Here is a 19,443-nt window from a genome sequence, read left to right on the forward strand (position 1 = left end):
TTTAATACTCTTAGCAAATGAGATATACTAATGGTTAATGGGCACATGAAATGATGCTTAACATCATTAGTAGCCCATGGAAGAGAAAGTTGAAACCACAATTAGCTTCCACTGCACACCCATAGAATGCCTAATTTTTTAAAAAAGACTGATACACCAATGTTTCCAAGACGTAGGACAAGTGGAAGTGCAAAATATTACAATCCTTTTGGAAAATAGTTGTCAGTTTCTTATAAAGTTTACATAATACAAGATGATATATATTTGCCAGAAGACCCAGATATATCATTGCTAAGTATTTACTAAAGATACATTAAAACACATGTCCAAAAAAAGATATATACATGAATGTTCAGCATGTTTTTCTCATTAGAGCCCCAAACAGGAAGCAACACAAATCTCATCAGTAAGTGAGTGAATAAGCAAATTTCTGTCCACCATGAAATACTACACAACATTTTGAAATAATAGACTACTGAAATATGCACCAATATGACATAATGAATTTCAGAATCATTTTGCTAAGTGAAATAAGCCAGACCCAAAAGAGTTCATGCTATACACTTCTATTTATATGAAATTCTAGAGCAGCCCAAAGCAAACTAGTAAAAGAAAACATACCATTGTTTCCTGGGAGAAGGGACGGGGATAGTTCAATACAGAGGCACATGAGGGAACATTTTGAGGTGATGAAAATGTTCTGTATCTGATATTGGTGGTGGTTACATATATGGATATATTTGTCAAAACTCATCTAATTGTATGCTCAAAAACTGCATTATTCTGTAGGTATGTTATATCTCAATAAAGTTGATTTAAAGAAAAGGATGGGTTGGAGGTGAGGAATGAAATCACTTGTCAATTAAGGAAATTTTCTTCTAAAAACAACAGCAATAAAGAAGTGAAAGAGTTTTTTAATAATTAGACAAGTAGAAAGAATTCTAGAGAGCAATATTCATAAAAAGAAGGTGATATTAACCAGAATATTTATAATATGCTCAGTAAATTCTTGTCTAGATTTTATTATTGAACCTAAGGATGACACTTAGGAGAAAAATGAAAGAGAACATAGTCTACATTAAATAGAAATAGAAAGGGAGAGGTGACCAATTTGTGCAAAATAACATTTTAATGGTAGGTAAAATGTTAGGTTCATATTATTTATCTGTGCTAGTGTTTGAAAGAAGCAGTTTGTCTGTTGGACTTACAACCAAAAACCAGGTTAAGAACACTTGTTAGAATAGGCTTCTTATGACAGGAATGTCTAGTGTGTCTCCAATGGATTAAAAAAAATTCTTGAGAATTAAGGAGATTTATTCTGTTGAGATATTTGCTGCTTTTAGAAAATAGCTCTTCTATGTTCCCATAGGATTCACTTTCACATTATTATGAACCAATCACTTGTAAAATCTCTGAAATATATCAAAAGCAGATGAAGCCATAATTCTGACAGAACATTTTATGAAGAAAGTTGTGGATTAACAAAAACCATTAGCTTTTAAAAACATCAAATGTAATTTAAGTATTTTATTTAGATATTAAATTGTATCAGTATTGCTATTGTTGAATGAAAGAGTAAATGGATTAAAATATGAAATATGGATAAGACTTATCTTCAAAAGGTTTACAATACTATTTGATCTAAAAGAATAAGCAAATTGGCATGATACCTAAATAAAAGATCACTGAAAAGCAAATGGGAAAACAATAGGATAAACATGAAAATATGTATTTCTCAACTTGATAACTAAGTACAGTTTATCAGCTGTTGTCATATGAGATTGATTTTTTTTTAAATATTTATCTCAAGATTTCCTCAGAACAGTAAAATTAAGGTGTCACACTTTAAGATTGATTTGAAAATTATAGCTAGAACACAATTTTCTCTTAGAATGACATTCAAAGAATCAGTGTTACATAATGTAAAATTTGGAGTCTGCTTTTTACTACCCTTTGATTTATACGTTAATTTCTGGAAAGTTGTGGGAGACCTCAACCTTTAAAGTTTACCATGAACCTTGACTTTGCACTCCTCATGTTCTTATGAAAATTAAACCTTCATTGGAAAGACTGTGATCCAGGCTTTTCAATTTTTACAAATGAATGTCATCTATGTCTCCTAAATATATAGTTTTTGAGGGTATGATACTTTAATAAGCTATGCAGGCTGTCCATACTACAGGTAAATATTGGATAATTCAGCTATGAATGAACTGTGTTCTGTCACTTGCTTAAATTCTTGTGAGAAATCCAACTTTAAGAGATTTAGCTCAAGAGTCTTTTTTTCTGTGTTTTTCAGCATAAAGCTTCATTCATGTCTTAAGTTAACATCCTGAGGTAAATTAGTTAGCAATACCCGCCTTGTTTCTCTATTATGTCATATAATCAGAGAGCGAGAGTCAGCAATTCATAATATTTCCTGGATTGATCAAATAAATGGCATAGAACTCCGGATAAATTCTGAAATTAAAGTCAATAACTAACTCACTTCAATTATCTGGTGCATGTATTTTCCTACTTCCTTTAGTAGATTATTGTTCAATTTTTACCTAATTTCCTTCTTTAGATATTTTTACTCAATGCACTGCCTTATATCAATTTCCAAAATAGGTGTGGTATGTGTTAAATTAACATTATGCTGAATATCTTGGTTTCTGTGTTTATAGTTCTTATCCTTGGTTTCTGGACTAGGGAGTCATAAGTAGTCCCAACTTAATGGATATTTAAAATATGTCCAGTTTATTGTACATTTGAATACAGTGAATTGAAAATAATCCTTGAATAGAAAGTCTCTAAGAATAAGTAGCGGTTGTAGCACCTATGCTTTGAATGCGTTCTTTTGTCGAAACTTAAGTGAGTCAAACTTGTCTACTTATATCCTTATCTCACTTGAGGTGAATTCATTCTTTGGTTTTAATCTTCACTGCAAAATTTCTGTGTGTTTGCACATATATTTAGAAACCAAGCTGAAAATGTAGGTATATATTCTTTTCAATGTTTTCTTTTGTTTTATTTGCATATGGAAGAATCCCTCTGAGAGACTGTGTTAAGAATATAATAAAATGACTTCTGTTGCTACCTACTATTAGTATATTTTTCTTGGTTTTAGAAAAGTAAATTAATGATGAACTTCTAACTGATATATCTTTTTTAGGCTAATCTCTCATTAAAGACTTTATAATTGATTTTACTTTTAAAAGACTAGATAAACAGCCATTAGCAACATTCCAGGCATTCTCTTACATTTGTGTAAATCTTTTATCCTTAAACTTTTGTTTAGCAGAATAAAAGAAAGGTAAAATGTCAGGGGCTATGAATTTAGGAATTTAAAAAATTTAATATTTTTTCAGTTTGTAATTGTATATTATGGCAGGTTGGTTTACATAATGAAAAAAATGGTTGCAATGATTTAAATCTTTATAGAAGAAAAACTGTAATATATGTTTGAAAATCAGTCTGAAATACATTGAAATAGCAACATAATGAATTATTACAGATACAGTTTAATTTAAAAAAGGTAAAATATAAATTAAGCAATGATGATAATAAATACCACCCTAACACAAAAAATGGCCATTATATTTGATAAAATGCACTTAAAATATACATGGAGAGTGATAATTTGACTAATTTCCCAGATAATCATTTCTATATAAGGAATGATTTATTATATAATTATGATTAAATCTACATTAAATCTGATTTTTTACATTCATATTTTACTTATTATTTGTTTATTTTAATGATTTATTTATTTTTCTAAATTATGAATAGTCAAAATGACTACAAAACAATCCTAATTAAATTCAATTTCACTGTCCTTGCAGAGTGCAGACATGAGTCCAGCAAGCAGTACCACGTCACTTCCTGTTAGTCCTCTTACTGAAGAGCCAGTGCCTTTCAAGGTAAAAAACAAACAAGAAAGCATTATTTATAAAAATGTTAGGATAGTTAATAAATAGTTTAAAATAGTTGATGTGTAGATGGTGAAGTGAACTGCTTTAATCTTCAAGGGTCTGATTTCAAATCTTAAAATCATTTTTTTGTGTGTTCCATTGTCATTCTATTGCTAACTAAAGGTAAAGGTTTGAATGAAAATTAATACTTTATGGGACAATTGTTTGTCTTACATGTAAATGGTGGAGTTTTATTGTAATAGGTTGATTCACATGAATTAGAGGTTTTAAATATTTTGTTTATAGTAATTATATTAATATAAGTCATAGGGGTAAAAGGAAACATTCAGCCCTCATCTAGTGGTTAAATTTTCATTAGCAATGCTAGGTTACCAATAATTAAAGATGTAATCCTTTTAAAATAAGAGTCAAAATCAAGAGTTGAAATATGGAATCATTCCACCAAACATATTGTATTTAATAAATATTGGAGTAAATATGCAAATAAGTATGTGGTATGACTGGTGGCATTTTTTTCAGTTTGGGAAGCTATATACATAACAAATATGAAGTCTTGTTTTGCCACTTAAGATTAGATGTTTATATTTAAGCCAAAGCTTGTAGATCAACTATTTTATGTTTGTACTGGGGTATTTAGATATTATTAGGATTATGATAAATAAAAACAATTCTTAAGAGCCTGAGGAAAAAAACTTAAAACGTTGGGATGATGTACTTAAGTGCACTGATTTCAGTATAGTTTGGTTTAAAGACGTGCACATTTTAAGATTATCACTTTTATGATTGCAATGTTTTAACATACAATTATTATGAGAGTTTTTTATTTTTCACATAAGGACTGTATCTTATTCAATTTTATATTGCTTATACCTAGTACAGTTGCTGGCATGGATTTTCATATACTCAATATTGCTGTATTGTTGAAATGATAATTATAGAAGGCTATGAATTCAAATGAGAGTATTTAGTTTTCTAATTATGGACACTTTTTTGCTTAATGAGAGTCAAATATTTGTTAGAAGGCCCTTTCTATACCTGCTAATTGTTAAATACTGAATGATATTCTGATTACATTATTTATTGAAACATTTTCTTTATTATTATACAGATAAATGAGAAAATAATACTAATGCTACAAAGTTTGATGTTACCGTTTTATGGTATATGGAACAAATTTACTGAAGAAGCATATCTTTAACAAGATTTTAATTGAATTCTCAAAACTTCGCCAGAAACCATTTTTTGTTTTTAATATTTTGACAATGATTACAGTCTTTGAAAATTAATGTATTTTTTAACAGAGGTTAAAAAAGGTTAGACATATTTCAGAATCTGGTGACATAAAGCTAATATAAATATAATTAGTTTCTCTAACTGGTTCTGAGAGATCAATAGTTTTGGGGTATATGTAAATGGTTCTATAAGAAATTAAAACTTCCAAGTGCTTATAATATTTAGTATTGTCTTTTGATGGCCAACATAGTTATGGTGATTTTTAATTTACTCCTTTTGTGAAAGGAATATTGCCTATATCTTTTCAAAATATTTAATCACCTATAAAATTATCCCACTAGTGTTTATAAGTATCTAAACTTAAAAATCAAAATTATGAAATAAAACTTTATCTGCTTCTCTCATTTTTAGCTTATAAATTGTCATTGTGTAAATGAGTAATATAATACTTAATGTTACATAAACACAAAATATACAGAACTATTTTGAACAGAATCTTAACAGTATAAAGCATTGTAATTCCAAGGATATGTTGAGAATTATATAACACATAGAAGACATTTAAGTTTTCTTATAACCACATTCTGAAAAAGTCTAATATTATAATTCAGATGTCTAAAACTTTGATTAAAATTATGATATCTGAATAGCTAGGTAACTAGAAAATAAAAGGTTGTCTTTTTCACCTATTCCCCATGAATGTGACATGGTATTTCATGTTAGTATTAGATTAATCCTCTTAACCTCTTAGCTTACTTTTCTAAGATACAGTGATTTCAGCACTCAACCCCATCACAATCCACCCTAACATTAGAAGAGCAAAGCTTCTTCTAATATTGGTGGGTGATTGAGGGATTTGATTTTCCTTTTTCTTCTGGGAAGTAATTAGATTACTAGAAGAAGTGTATTTATCCACTTTCTTAGTCAGTTTTGGAAGCACTCAGAACAGTTGGAGGAAGACACCTTGTTTTGGCTGGTATGTTTATCAAGGTGCATACTTTTTTTTGAGCATTACCTTTAGAATGACATTCAGATTAAGCTGAATTCAACCACATCATTTGAAATAAAGACAAATGGTAAATTATTTTTATAAAAAATAAATACAAATACTTTCCCACTAATACCCATGCCTTTATTCTTGAATGTTAGATAAGAAATTGGCTATTGTTAGGAATGTACCATAGTAAGATATATTAAATTAAGTATGGAAAAAAAGATGGCATCCTAGGGACTATCCCAAGGTAGGTTAAACTTTAGAGATACATGAATTTAAAATGGCAGTTCAGTCTTGTTTGGGATCAAATGTTTATTTTTTTCCAATATGGCAGCATTTTTCAACTTTGTTAGTCTTGGAGCCCATTCTTTCAATTAAATAAAAACGATCTGCCCTGAAAGATAGTCTAAGCCCCGCATACATACTCACTTCTCTATTCCCCCACACTATGGTTCAGTTCCTGCTAATCTCAAATTTACTGTTTAAAAACCATTGCTAGAGTGGTTTGATTGGTGTAGCTAGCCTTTCAAAACTGAGGACATTTCACACAAAAATTCATCCAACTTTGTCTTAAACAATTGAAAAATCTGGAAACTTTGTGGATCTCGTTGTAAGTAGAACTACTTGATAAGAGATGAGAAGGCTTTCTCCATCTAGACAGGGTACATCACCACAGTCATCACCATTCGTACTATATTCATGCCAGGTGATGAATGCATTTGACTGTATTCTTTCATAGAAGATAGTGTATAATTCACAATCTTCCACATATACTACACATAATAAACTCCAGATTTCCTGGGCAGCCTCTTGATACTGAGGAGTTTCTAGGATGCTTGGTTCAAAAAGTTTCTTTTATAAGAACTGTCAGATTCTTTTACCTTTATAAACTATTGTTATGGGCATCTATTTGGAAACAAAAGGCAAATATATAACCTCTAGTTTTTGTTGTTTTTTAATAGAATATTCAGCATTATATCAACTGTACACACATATGGTCTGACACATGCCACTGCATCATTATAGAAGAGCCAAAGGATAACCAATTTTGCATAGGTAGGAACAAAATGTTATCAAACATCAACAACAGAATCATAAAAGTTCAAGATCATTAAAGTGAAACATTGCTCTGATAAAAGACAGTAGATTGCTTAGCCATTAAGTTTTTTATAGTTTTCTGAGGACTAAACCTGAACAAAATTGATGTTGTTAATTTTAATGTGCTCATTCTATCCTTTTCTATCTTTTCCCTCTGGCATTCTCCCTGATTTCTTGCAAATATCTAATCACTTCCTATCTCATCTGCCTGACATCTCCCTTTGTTAGCCTTGGTAAAATGCTCCACACTGAAGATAGCTTCAAGCCACTACATTTCACTGTTCTTTAGTAGGATGACCCTTTCAATGTTTTGTACATATGCAGTTATTAGCAGCCTCAGTCCATTCCTGGAACTAGCACTCTTGAAGCTAAAGCTGGCTCGTTGCTCCTGACCCTCCATAAAAGTACAATTTATCATGAGCCATGTTCTTTTTGCTAGTAATGTTCATCAGTTTTTAAATTTATTTGTACTTCAATGAAGCATGATGGCTACATTTTAGTCTCTTTTCCTACTTAAGTAATATTTTTTGATTAGATATGTTAGGAAATCATATTATCCTACTGTACTGTATTATATTTATCCTGTGATAAATTCAGCAGGAAATACAAAACTTCTATTCTATTGTTCTTTGAACTTCTGAAGACTTTTGTGCTTCAAAAGTACACAAAGGCATTGAGGAATACCCTCCATTCACCAACCCTTGATCAAAATTTAAAACAAATAAACCTAATTCATTGCATTTCTTGGCCCATTGACTACTGCTTCCCTGGGATGTTTGCATTCCTGGAATGCCTAGAGGGATTGTCACAGTACCTGGAATGCACAATGGCACCACCCTCTCCAAGGTAAGGCCACATTCCCAAGGAACTGACAGTGTGGCATTTGGTTCTTTCCTAGGTCTCTTCTTCTTATGAAATCCAAGGTTCTCTGACTTCTTTTCCTCATCCCTAGTTATTACTCTTTAGTCTAAAGAAACTCCAAGCTTCTCTCAGAGCTGTTTCTTCTCTCCTTAAATCAGCCAGGGCACTGAAAAAACAATAACAAGAATAAGAACAAGAAAAAACTCTTTGATGTACTTTTTAGGAATAGAATTGTGTCTGAAGATTCTTCTGCCATGACATGAACTTAACTTTAATATGCACAGAGCCACTTTGCTTAAGCAGGGGATAGAAAGGAGGAAGTAGATAAATAAATTGTTTCAAAAAAATTTTTTGTAGGCTGGGTGTAGTGGCTCACCCGTCTAATTCCAGCACTTTGGGAAGCTGAGGCAGGAGGTTCGCTTGAGCTCAGGAATTTGAGCCCAACCTTAGCAACATAGGGAGACCCCCATCCCTATTATTTAAAAACATATATTCTACCATGAAATACTGGTATGTTAAGCAATAAAAATGATGCTTAACTTTACGTGACCATAGAGCCTGGATTCAGGAATTAGTAATGTGTAGTAACACACAGTTTGCTCCCTATTGTATAAAATGAAGTGTGTAGAAAAAAAGATGCAGTAAATATAGAATTATCAATCTTCAACTCTGGTGATGGATCATACTATTTTAAGAAAAGTTTTCTGTAGTTTCTCTAATGACCACTTGTTTCTATTTTTAAAACAATGTTTATTTTTAATAAAGCAGAAAAGAGAATTGGAGGCATTAGAAGCAATGCAGTCTAATTAGGAGACTGTCTGGGAGGATCAAACCCCAGTTTTGCCACTCTCTAGCTATGTGAGACCTTGAGCCAGTTATTTTGTGTCCAAATATCTTATTTATAAAATGACAACAACAACTACTTCTTCATTAGGTTCTTATAAGGTTAAACAAGTTAATAAATGAAAAATGTCTACAATAGCACATAGTAACCCATATGTAAGTGTTGATTATTATTTTTATAGATGCAAGATCTCCAAGTTCAATGCAAGAAAGTCTTATAAATGCTGTAGGGCAGAAATTTTGCCACTGAACTCCTACTACTTTATTTTCAAATATGAAAGAAATATATTTTAAACATAAATTATTTACTTTGATGAAGATTCAAGTTTAACATTTATTCCTACAAGTCATGCTATTTATTTTATACCCTTGAGTATTCAGTTGAGCTCATATATCAGATTCCTCTTATGAAAAATGATTAATGGAAATGTTTATTAATTTTGAGAAGGAGTAAATATAATGAATTTGTCTTGAGGGAAAACTGGTAAATATAATGAAACACTACTTGGAAAAAATACATAATAGTTTCTGTAACAATAAGAACATATATATATTGGCTGGGCGCAGTGGCTCACGCCTGTAATCCCAGCACTTTGGGAGGCTGAGGCGGTTGGATCACAAGGCCAGGGGATTGAGACCATTCTGGCTAACAGGGTGAAATCCCGTCTCTACTAAAAATGCAAAAAATTAGCCTGGCGTGGTTGTGGGCTCCTGTAGTCCCAGCTACTGGGGAGGCTGAGGCAGGAGAATGGCGTGAACCCAGGAGGTGGAGCTTGCAGTGAGCGGAGATAGCGCCACTGCACTCCAGCCTGGGCTACAGAGCGAGACTCCATCTCAAAAAATAAATAAAAATAAAATAAAATAACATATAGTTATTTTAGTATAGTATAGTATACTATACTAAAGAACATATAGTATCTTTTTATCAGGCATACACCATAGCAACTTTTTCTTTTGTTATCCAAACCACCACAGTAACGTAACCTGGTAACCTCCTAAAAGCATACCTTCCAGTGAAGGAATATTATTTAACCACTTTAGAATACTGGGGAAACACCCATTGTGAACAAAGTGCTGCTGCTGTTTTACTTGTTTATATATTATAACATCAACATAGTGAGTAGTTTCAATTTATTTCATCTAAATATATCATTATGTAAAAGAATACATTTGGAAACTCTGAAAGACAGAGGTCAAATTGTGGCATGACCTTCACAACATCATCTGTTGTGTATCCTGCATAGACTCATTTTTGTGTGTGTATGAGAGAGTTTTTATTGTTCCTTTTCATTTATTGAATGTAATGGTCTCTCTTAGTATTAGAAATCGCTTTTTTAATATATCCCTGGAAGAGCCCATTATGGTATATTTCTGCATTTCTGGTCATTTTTTACTAAGCCATCTATGTATTCAAGGATTTGTTGATGAATCAATTTGTCAAGTACCTACCATGTTCTTAGTAATATTCTAAGGCATTGGTATATCGATGTCAACAACACAAACTAAATCCCTGCATTAATGGTGTTTGGGTTCTTGGGAGAAGAAATAGACAACCAGCAAATAAATATATAAAATGTCAGGTAGAGTGATAAATGTTATGATGAAATGTAAAGCGCAATATGAAGGATAGAAAGTGGCACTGGAGTGTGTTGGTGTTTCAAAAAGGATGGCTAAGGAAGACCACTTTGATTATGGAACATTTTAGTAGAGACCATAATGAAGAAAGGGAGAAAGCCACTAGTGTTTTTATGGGAAGAAACCTGAGAATAACAACTGCAAAAGCAAGAGAATACTCGGTCTTATCAGGAATGGCAAAACATTGTGTTTAGAGTAGGATGAATGATGAGACAAGTAATACAAGTTTAGGTCACAGAGAAATCTTATCATAAAAGGTCTAGTATGTCATGATAAAGACTTAAGATCTTATTTCACATATGATGAAAAGCCATTAGAGTGTTTGTTGAAAAAAAGAATGACATAATCAGACTATTGTTAAACTATTGCTTTGGTTTCTGTGTAGATATAGGCATTACTGGACATGGTAGAAGAAGGAAGTCAAGGCTCCTATAGTTGAAAGATTATGATGGCTTAAACTGGAGTGGTAAAAGTTGAGGGGATAACAATTGAATATTGAGTACATTTTGAATGTGGGGTCAGCAGGATTTGTTAATATATTGTATGTAGAATATCCTAAAAGAACAAAATCAAAGATAGTTTCTGATACTAATTTTTTAATGTTTTCCTATTTTTACCCTTTAGATAACTTTCTGATGTTACAAATAGATAGCATGATACAGAGATTAGTAAAATCTTATTTGTTTGGTTGGCTTAATTGTGTTAGTAGTGAGGCAGTAATTGTGAAATGGCAGACGATGTTGGTTTTGCAGGGGATAATATTGAATCCTACAAGTAATACTAATTTCTGGTAATATATTTTATCTGCCACATAACTGAAAGCACATAGGTAAAACTAAACATAATTTGGGGTGGATGCTGATAAATCAATAATTATGGTTTAGAAATATGATTCATTAATACATAGGTGAAGAAATAAGCAGGTAAAAATAAAATTCTTTGAGGGATAGCTGATGAATTTTGAATATAAACCATACAATAGGTATATATTTGAGGAACCAATGTATTTTATAAAAATAATTTTAAATAAACATGACATCATTGTGGTTCTCTAATGGGAATAAATTTTAAGAGGGTTCTATTATTTATACTATGTATATTTAAAGCAATTATTTTTGATTGATGTAATACAAAATGATAGTTTCACTCATGTAATTCCAAGTAATAAACCATCTCAAAACCTGTCGGTCTAAAATAATAATTTATTATTCATGTTTATGATTCTGTAGGTCGGCTGGACTCATCTGGGCAGTTCTTGTGTGAGGTTTTAAAGTGGGTACAGTCAGACTGAGGTTGAGAATGGGGTCATCTGAAGGCTCAGGTGAGGTAGACTCCCAGGATAATTCCTTTATTCACAAGTCTGGTGCTGTGCTGAAAACACTGTACCTATTGGGATTTCTCTCTCTCTCTCTCTCTCTCACTGCTGTATTCTACTTCTGCCTCCCTCTTTCTCTCCTCAGCCTCTCCATGGACTAGCTTGAGCTTTCTCACAACATGCTGGTTTTGGATAATTAGACTTGTTATATGATAGTTGGCTTCCCCTAGGGTGAATGTTCCACAGGAAAAGAAAGGGAAACATGTCAGTCTAATTAGGACTAGACCAGAAATACACAGCTTCACCTCCACATTGTTCTATTGATTTAGCAGTTCCAGGGTGTGTCAACAGTCCCTAAGACTACCCCTACATTCAGAGATTTGTAAGAAGACACAGAATTCAACAGAGATCACACTTGCCTCTACCAGCAATGTGAACAGAGGACATGTATGTGATGTTTCTGCCCAGTAAAGGCCAGTAGCAACTCAGCACCAAAGGATTTTACTGGGGGCTTATCATGTAGGAACCCTGTACCTAGTGTATATCCGTATTCTAAACTCCCAGAAGAAATCAGGTATTTAACATAAACATTATTGTACAAATATTGTTTGTACAAACTACTTAGGGACAGTGAGCCAATCTTATCATTTATGGAAATCTTTATATGTATGTAGGACTCTGGTTACCAGTCAGTCAAGCTCTTAGATACCAACCAGTGGCTAATCTTGCAAGTGGGCCTTTCTAAGCCCTGTATATTAATTTGTTCTCTATCTCCATCAGTTTAATTATTGTAATATTTAGCTCCCATAAATAAGAACATGTGTAATTTTCTTACTTTCCTTGGCATATTTCACTTACCATAATGACTTCCAGCTCCATCCATGTTGTTACAAATGATAGCATCTAATTCTTTTTTATGGCTGAATAGTGTTCATTGTGTATATGTATCACATTTTCTTAATCCATTCATCTGTTGATAGTCACTTGGATTATTTGCAAATCTTGACTGCTACGAATAGTGCTACAGTAAACATGGGAGTGCAGATATCTCTCCAATACACTAATTTCCCTTCTTTTGGGAATGTATCTAGCAGTGGGATTGCTGGATCAAATGGTACGTCTATTTTTAGTTTTGTGAGGAACCTCTAAGTTGTACTGCATAGTAGTTGTACAAATTTACATTCCCACCAACATTGTACGAAGGTTCCCTTCTCTTCACATCCTCCAAAGCATTTGTTATTTTGCCTGCCTTTTGGATAAACATCATTTTAACAAGGATGAGATGATATCTCCTTGTAGTTTTGATTTGCATTTCTCTGATGATTAGTGATGTTGAGCACCTTTTGATATATGTGTTTCCCATTTGTATGTATTCTTTAGATAAATGTCTATTCAGATGTTTTGGCCATTTTTAAATTGCATTGTTAATTTTTTGTCCTATAGAGTTGTTTGAGCTCCTTATATATTCTTATGTTAATCCCTTGTTCAGTGGGTAGTTTTCAAACATTTTCTCCCGTTCTGTGAGTTTCTCTTCACTTTATTGTTTCCTTTGTTGTGCAAAAGCTTTTTAACTTGATATGATCCCATCTATCCAATTTTGCCTTGGTTGACTGTGGTTTAGGGGTATTAAGAAATCCTTGTCTACTCCATGGTCCTGGAGAGTTTCCCTAGTGTTTTCTTTTAGTAATTTGATAGTTACGTCTTATATTTAAGTGTTTAATCCATTTTGACTTGATATTTTGTATATGATCAGAGATAAGGGTCTAGTTTCATTCGTCTGCATATGGATATCTAGGTTTTCCAGCATCATTTATTAAAGAGATTTTCCTTTCCCTGATGCATGTCTAGGCACTTTTGTCAAAAATGAGTTTTCTGTATATGTATAGATTTGTTTCTGGGTTCTCTATTCTGTCCCATTGGTCTGTGTGTCTGTTTTTATGCTAGTACCCTGCTGTCTTGTTTACTAAAACTCTGTAATATGATTTCAAGTCAGGTAATGTGATTCCTCCAATTTTGTTCTTTTTGCTCAGGATAGCTTTGGCTATTCTGGGTCTTTTGTGATTCCAAATTTATAAATTTTAGGATTGTTTTTAATATTTTTGTGAAAAACGTCAATTTAATCTATAGATTGCTATTTTTATTTTTATTTTTATTAATTTAATTTAATTTATTTATTTATTTATTTTGAGATGGAGTCTCGCTTTGTTGCCCAGGCTGGAGTGGAGTGGTGCAATATCCGGTCACTGCAAGCTCCGCCTCCCGGGTTCTTGCCATTCTCCTGCCTCTGCCTCTCAAGTAGCTGGGACTACAGGCTCCCACCACCACGCCCGGCTAATTTTTTGTATTTTTAGTAGAGACGGGGTTTCACTGCGTTAGCCAGGATGGTCTCGATCTCCTGACCTCGTGATCTGCCCACCTTGGCCTCCCTAATCTGTAGATTTCTTTGGATAGTATGGACATTTTAACAATATTGATTCTTCCAATTTATGAATCTGGAATATCTTTTCATTTTTGTATCCTCTTCAATTTATTTTATCAGTGTTTTATAGTTTTCATTGTAGAGAGCTTTCATTTATTTGGTTAACTCCTAGGTATTTATTTTTGTTTATAGCTATTGTAAATTGGATTACTTTCTTGATATTGCAATTTTCACAATTTTCAAATAGATTCCGTTGGAATATAGAAATGTTACTGATTTTTGTATGTTGATATTGTATCCTGCAACTTTACTGAATTTGTTTTTCAATTCTAATAATTTTTTTGGTGGAGTCTTTAGGTTTTTCCACATATAAGGTCATATTACCTGCAAACAAGTATAATGTGGTTTCTTCCTTTCCAATTTGGATGGTTTTTATTTCTTTCCCTTTTCTGATTGCTCTAGCTAGGACTTTCAGCACTATATTGAATAACAGTGGTGAAAGGGCATCCTTGTTTTGTTCCAAATCTTAGACGAAAGACTTTCAGATTTTCCCCATTTAGCATAAGCTGTGGGTCTGTCATATATGGCTTATATGGCTTTTATTGTTTTGAGGTATGTTTCTTCTATACTCAGTTTTTTAGGGTTTTTATCATGAAAGAGTGTGGAATTTTATCAAATGCTTTTTCAGCATCTATTAAAATAATTATATGTTTATTGCCCTTCATTCTGTTGACATGGCATGTCATATTAATTGATTTTTGTATATTAAACCAGGCTTGTATCTGTAGAATGAATTCTACCTGGTCATGACGAATGATCTTTTTAATGTGTTGTTGAATGCAGTTTGCTAGTGTGTTGTTGAGTATATTTGCATCAATGTTCATGAGGGATATTGTCCTGTAGTTTTCTGTTTTGGATGGGTCTTTGTTTAGTTTTGGTATCAAGGTAATATTGGCCTCATAGAATGACTTTGGAAGTATTTTCTCCTCTTCCACTTTTCAGAATAGCTTGAGGAGGATTGATACTAGTTCTTCAAATGTTTGCTAAAATTCAGCAGTGAAGCCATTGGGTCCTGGACTTTTCTTTGCTTGGAGATGTTTTATTACAGCTTCAACTTCATTACTTATTATTGGTCTGTTCAGATTTTACATTTCTTCATGGTTCAGTCTTGATAGATTTTATGTGTCTCAAAATTTATCCATTTCTTCTACATTTTCTAATTTATTGGCACATAGTTGCTCATGGTAACTTTAAATTTATGTAGTATCAGTTATAATGTCTCCTTTTTCATCTCTGATTTTATTGGTATGGGCTTTCTCTCTGTTTTCTTAGTCTGACTAAAGGTTTATTGATCTGTATTATTTATTTTACTAATTTTGGTTTTGATTGTTCTTTTCTAGTTCTTAAAAATGCATTGTTAGGTTGTTTATTTGAAGTGTTTCTACTTTTTTGAAATAGGTGCTTATAACTATAAATTTCCCTCTTAGAAATGCTTTCACTATAGCTCATAGGTTTGGGTATGTTGTGTTTTCATGTTCATTGGTTTCAAGCAATTTTTAAATTTTTTTCTTATTTTAATCATTGAGCCACTGATCACTCAGAAGCATATTGTTTAATTCCATGAATTTGTACAGTTTCCAAAATTCATTGTGTTGTTGATTTCTCATTTTATTCTATTGTGGTCAAATAAAATAATTGATATAATCTCATTTAAACAAAATTTTAAGACTTGTTCTGTGGCCTAACATATGGTCTATCCTTGAGAATTATTCATGTGCTGAGGAGAATAATGTGTATTCTGAAGCCTTTGGATGAAAAATGTTCTGTAAATATCTGTTAGGTACATTTGGCCTGTTGTTCAGATTAAGTCCAATGTTTCTTTGTTGATTTTCTGTCTGGATGATCAGTCCAATGCTGAATGTGGGGTGTTGAAGTCCCCAAGTATTATTGTATTGGAGTCAATCTCTCTCTTTAGCTCTAATAATATTTACTTTATAAATCTGGGTGCTCTTGTGTTGGGTGTGTATATATTTACCATATTGTATCCTCTTGCTGAATTGACCTCTTTATCATTATATAATGACCTTCTTTGTGTCTTTCTATATTTTTTGTCTTGAAATCTACCTTTTCTGATATAAGTATAGCTAGTCCTGCTCTTGTTTCCATTTGCAAGGAATATCTTTTTCCATCCCTTTATTTTCAGTCTATATTTGTTTTTACAGGTGAAATGTGTTTCTTGTAGGAAACAGATTATTAGGTCATTTTTTTTATCCATTCAGCCACTCTATGACTTTCAATTGGAGAGTTTATTTCATTTACATTCAATGATATTATTAATAAGTAAGGACTTACTCCTACTTACTCCTATTTTGTTTTCTGGTTGTTTTTTCCTTCTTTCCTCCCTTGCTATTTTCTTTTGTGTGAAGGTAATTTTCTCTGGTGGTATGTTCTGATTTCTTGCTTTTTATTTTTCTTTATCTGCTGTGGGTTTTTTGATATGAGGTTATCATGAGATTTGCAAGTAACAACTTATAACCCATTTTTTTAAACAATAGGTTTAAAATGCAATGACAACATGGATTGCATGAACAAACAAACAAGTACAGAGAAAACTATTAAAAACCCTACACTTTAACTTCATCCTCCAACTTTTTAACTTTTTACTGTTTCTATTTATATCTTATACTAACTATGTCTTGAAAAGTTGTTCTAGCTATTATTTTTGTTACATTCATCTTTTAGTTTTTCTACCCAAGTTATGAGTTTATGTACCATAGTTACGGTGTTATAATATTCTGTGTTTTTCTGTGTACTTACTATTGCCAATGAGTTTTGTAACTTCAAGTGATTTCTTATTGCTCATTAACATCCTTTTCTTTCAGATTGAAGAATTCTCTTTCTTTAGCATTTCTTGTAGGACAGGTTTGGTGTTAACAAAATCTCTCGTCTTTTGTTTGACCGAGAACATCTTTATTTCTCCTTTATATTTGAGGATATCTTTGCTGGATAAACTATTCTAGGATAAAGGTTTTATTCCTTCAGCACTCTAAATATGTAATGCCATTATTTCCTGGCCTGTAAGGTTTCCACTGAAAAGCCTGCTGCCAGACGAATAGGAGCTCCATTGTATGTTGTTCCTTTTCTCTTGCTGCTTTTTAGGATCCTTTCTTTATCCTTGTCCTTTTTTAGTTTAATTATTAAATGTCTTGAGATAGTCTTCTTTGGGTTAAACCTGCTTGGTGTTCTATAAATTTTAGGTACTTAAATATTTATATCTTTGTCTAGGTTTGGGAAGTACTGTGTTATTGTCCATACCTTAATTTGTCTCTCTACTTCTTCTTTAAGGCCAATAATGCTTAGATTTGCCCCATTTAGACTATTTTATAGATTTTGTAGGCGTGCTTCATTCTTTTTACTTTTTATCTCCCCTGACTATGTATTTTCAAATAGCCTGTCTTCAGGCTTACTACTTTTTTATTCTCCTTAATCAGTTCTTCTGAGACTCTGATCTGTTCTTCAGTATTTCAATTGTATTTTTCAGCTCTAGAATTTCTGCTTGATTCTTTTTAATTATTTCCATCTATTTGTTAAATTTATATGATAGGTTCTGATTCCTTTCCCTTTGTTATCTTGAATTTCATTGAGTTTCCACAAAATCCTTAGGAAGGCTTTCCAGGTATTCAAAGGGACTTTGGTGCTGTGATCTAAGTCTTTGGTTACTGCAGCCATATCTGCATTAGAGGACACCCCAAGCTGAGTAATTCTGTCATTTTGCAGACTCATAGGGGTACTGCCTTGGTTCTTGGCTAGGGTCAGGCAAATTTTTTTTTGCTTTACCATACAGAGATTCTTGTTATTTTCTCTTACTTTCCCCCAAACATAGTCTCTCCCACTATTTTGAGTTGTCAAGAGCTGGGGAAGTGTGATACAAGCACCCCTGTTGCCACCTCACTGGGACCAAGTTGCATTCAACCCAAAGCCAACACAGCACTGTGTCTTCCCAAGGCCCACTGTGACCTCCCAAGGCCCACTGTGACCAATGCCTGGCTATCACCTGTGTTCACTCAAGACCAAAGGCTCTACAATCAGCATGTGGTGAATCCAGCCAGGCTTGTTTTCTTCCCTTCATGGCACTGAGTTTCTCTCTCCCTGTAGCCAACACTACCCCAGGCCCAGGGTGAGCAATGTCTGGCTGCTGTCGATGTTCACTCAAGGCCCTGTGCTCTTTCATCAGCTTATGGTGAATGCTCTTGTCCTGAGTCTCTCCTTTCAGAGAAATGGGCTCCTGTCTGGCCCAGGGCAGGTCCAGAAATGCCATCCAGGAGCCAGTGCCTGGAATTCAGGACCCCAGGAGCTCGTTTGTTGCTCTTCCCCACTATGGTGGAACTGGTACAAGCTGCAATAAAAAGTCCCATTTACTCCTTCCTCTCTTTTTCTAAGCAGGAGACTCTACCCGTAGCCACCACAGCTGTGAATGTGCTGGGTCACACCTGAAGCCGGCATAGCTCTGAGTCTCACTCAAGGCAAGTGGCAAGTACTGCCTGCCTGCTACTGCTCATTATTTAGAGCCCAAGGGCTGTTTAGTCAGCAGGTTATGCATCCTGCCAGGACTGGGTCCTTCCCTTTAGGGCAGTGGGTTCCCTTTGGCCCGTGGTATATCTGGAGTTGTCATCCAGGAGCTGGGACCTGAAAGGGGGGCCTCAGGTCTCTGCCTGTTGCCCTATTCTATTGTGGCTGTTCCAATACCCAAGTTGGAAGACAAACTCCTCTTTACTTTCCCCTCTCCTCTCCTTAAGCAGAGAGAAGTCTCTCCCAGAGCTGCAAGCTGTGCTAGCTGGAGTTGGGGGAGGGGTGATGCAGAAACTCCCTTGGCTGCCCCAGCTTGTGTCTCACTGGGTCACGTGCATCTTAGCTTCATGGGCTCCAAGTTTAGGACCAGGACTTGCCCAGGAATTGCAGTCCTTATGGGCTAGACTGCATTTCAAGTTTATTTAGTACCCCCAAGCTCTTTAGCCTGTGGTAGTGGGGCTTACTGGAATTCAGGTTCCAATTGCTGGGATGAGTAATTCACCTCTGGCTAGGCCTAATCAAAATGCTCCCTCCATGTCACCAACTGAGCTCTGCCCTG

At 33.7% G+C, this 19,443-nt stretch overlaps 1 protein-coding gene across 26 annotated transcripts in view; it reads left to right on the plus strand.

The window, feature by feature from the left end:
• The window catches only part of CCSER1 (coiled-coil serine rich protein 1), a 1,481,066-nt gene that overhangs the window by 586,254 nt on the left and 875,369 nt on the right, over positions 1 to 19,443 (plus strand). For 20 of the 26 annotated variants that reach the window (XR_010156641.1, XR_010156642.1, XM_016951876.3 and 17 more), the window contains one exon: positions 3,828 to 3,905. The exons of 1 other annotated variant lie outside the window; for it this stretch is intronic. Coding sequence is in view for 22 of the 25 variants with exons in the window: in XM_016951876.3 (XP_016807365.2) it covers positions 3,828 to 3,905 (78 nt within the window). In the remaining 3 variants the exon portion in view is untranslated. Of the gene's footprint in view, positions 1 to 3,827; positions 3,906 to 7,106; positions 7,201 to 11,810; positions 11,903 to 19,443 lie in introns of all 26 variants that reach the window. 5 more of the 26 variants (XM_016951882.3, XM_016951881.3, XM_016951883.4 and 2 more) reach the window with 3 other exon arrangements.

This window comes from Pan troglodytes, chromosome 3, assembly GCF_028858775.2.
Source record: "Pan troglodytes isolate AG18354 chromosome 3, NHGRI_mPanTro3-v2.0_pri, whole genome shotgun sequence".
Classification (NCBI taxonomy): Eukaryota; Metazoa; Chordata; class Mammalia; order Primates; family Hominidae; genus Pan; species Pan troglodytes.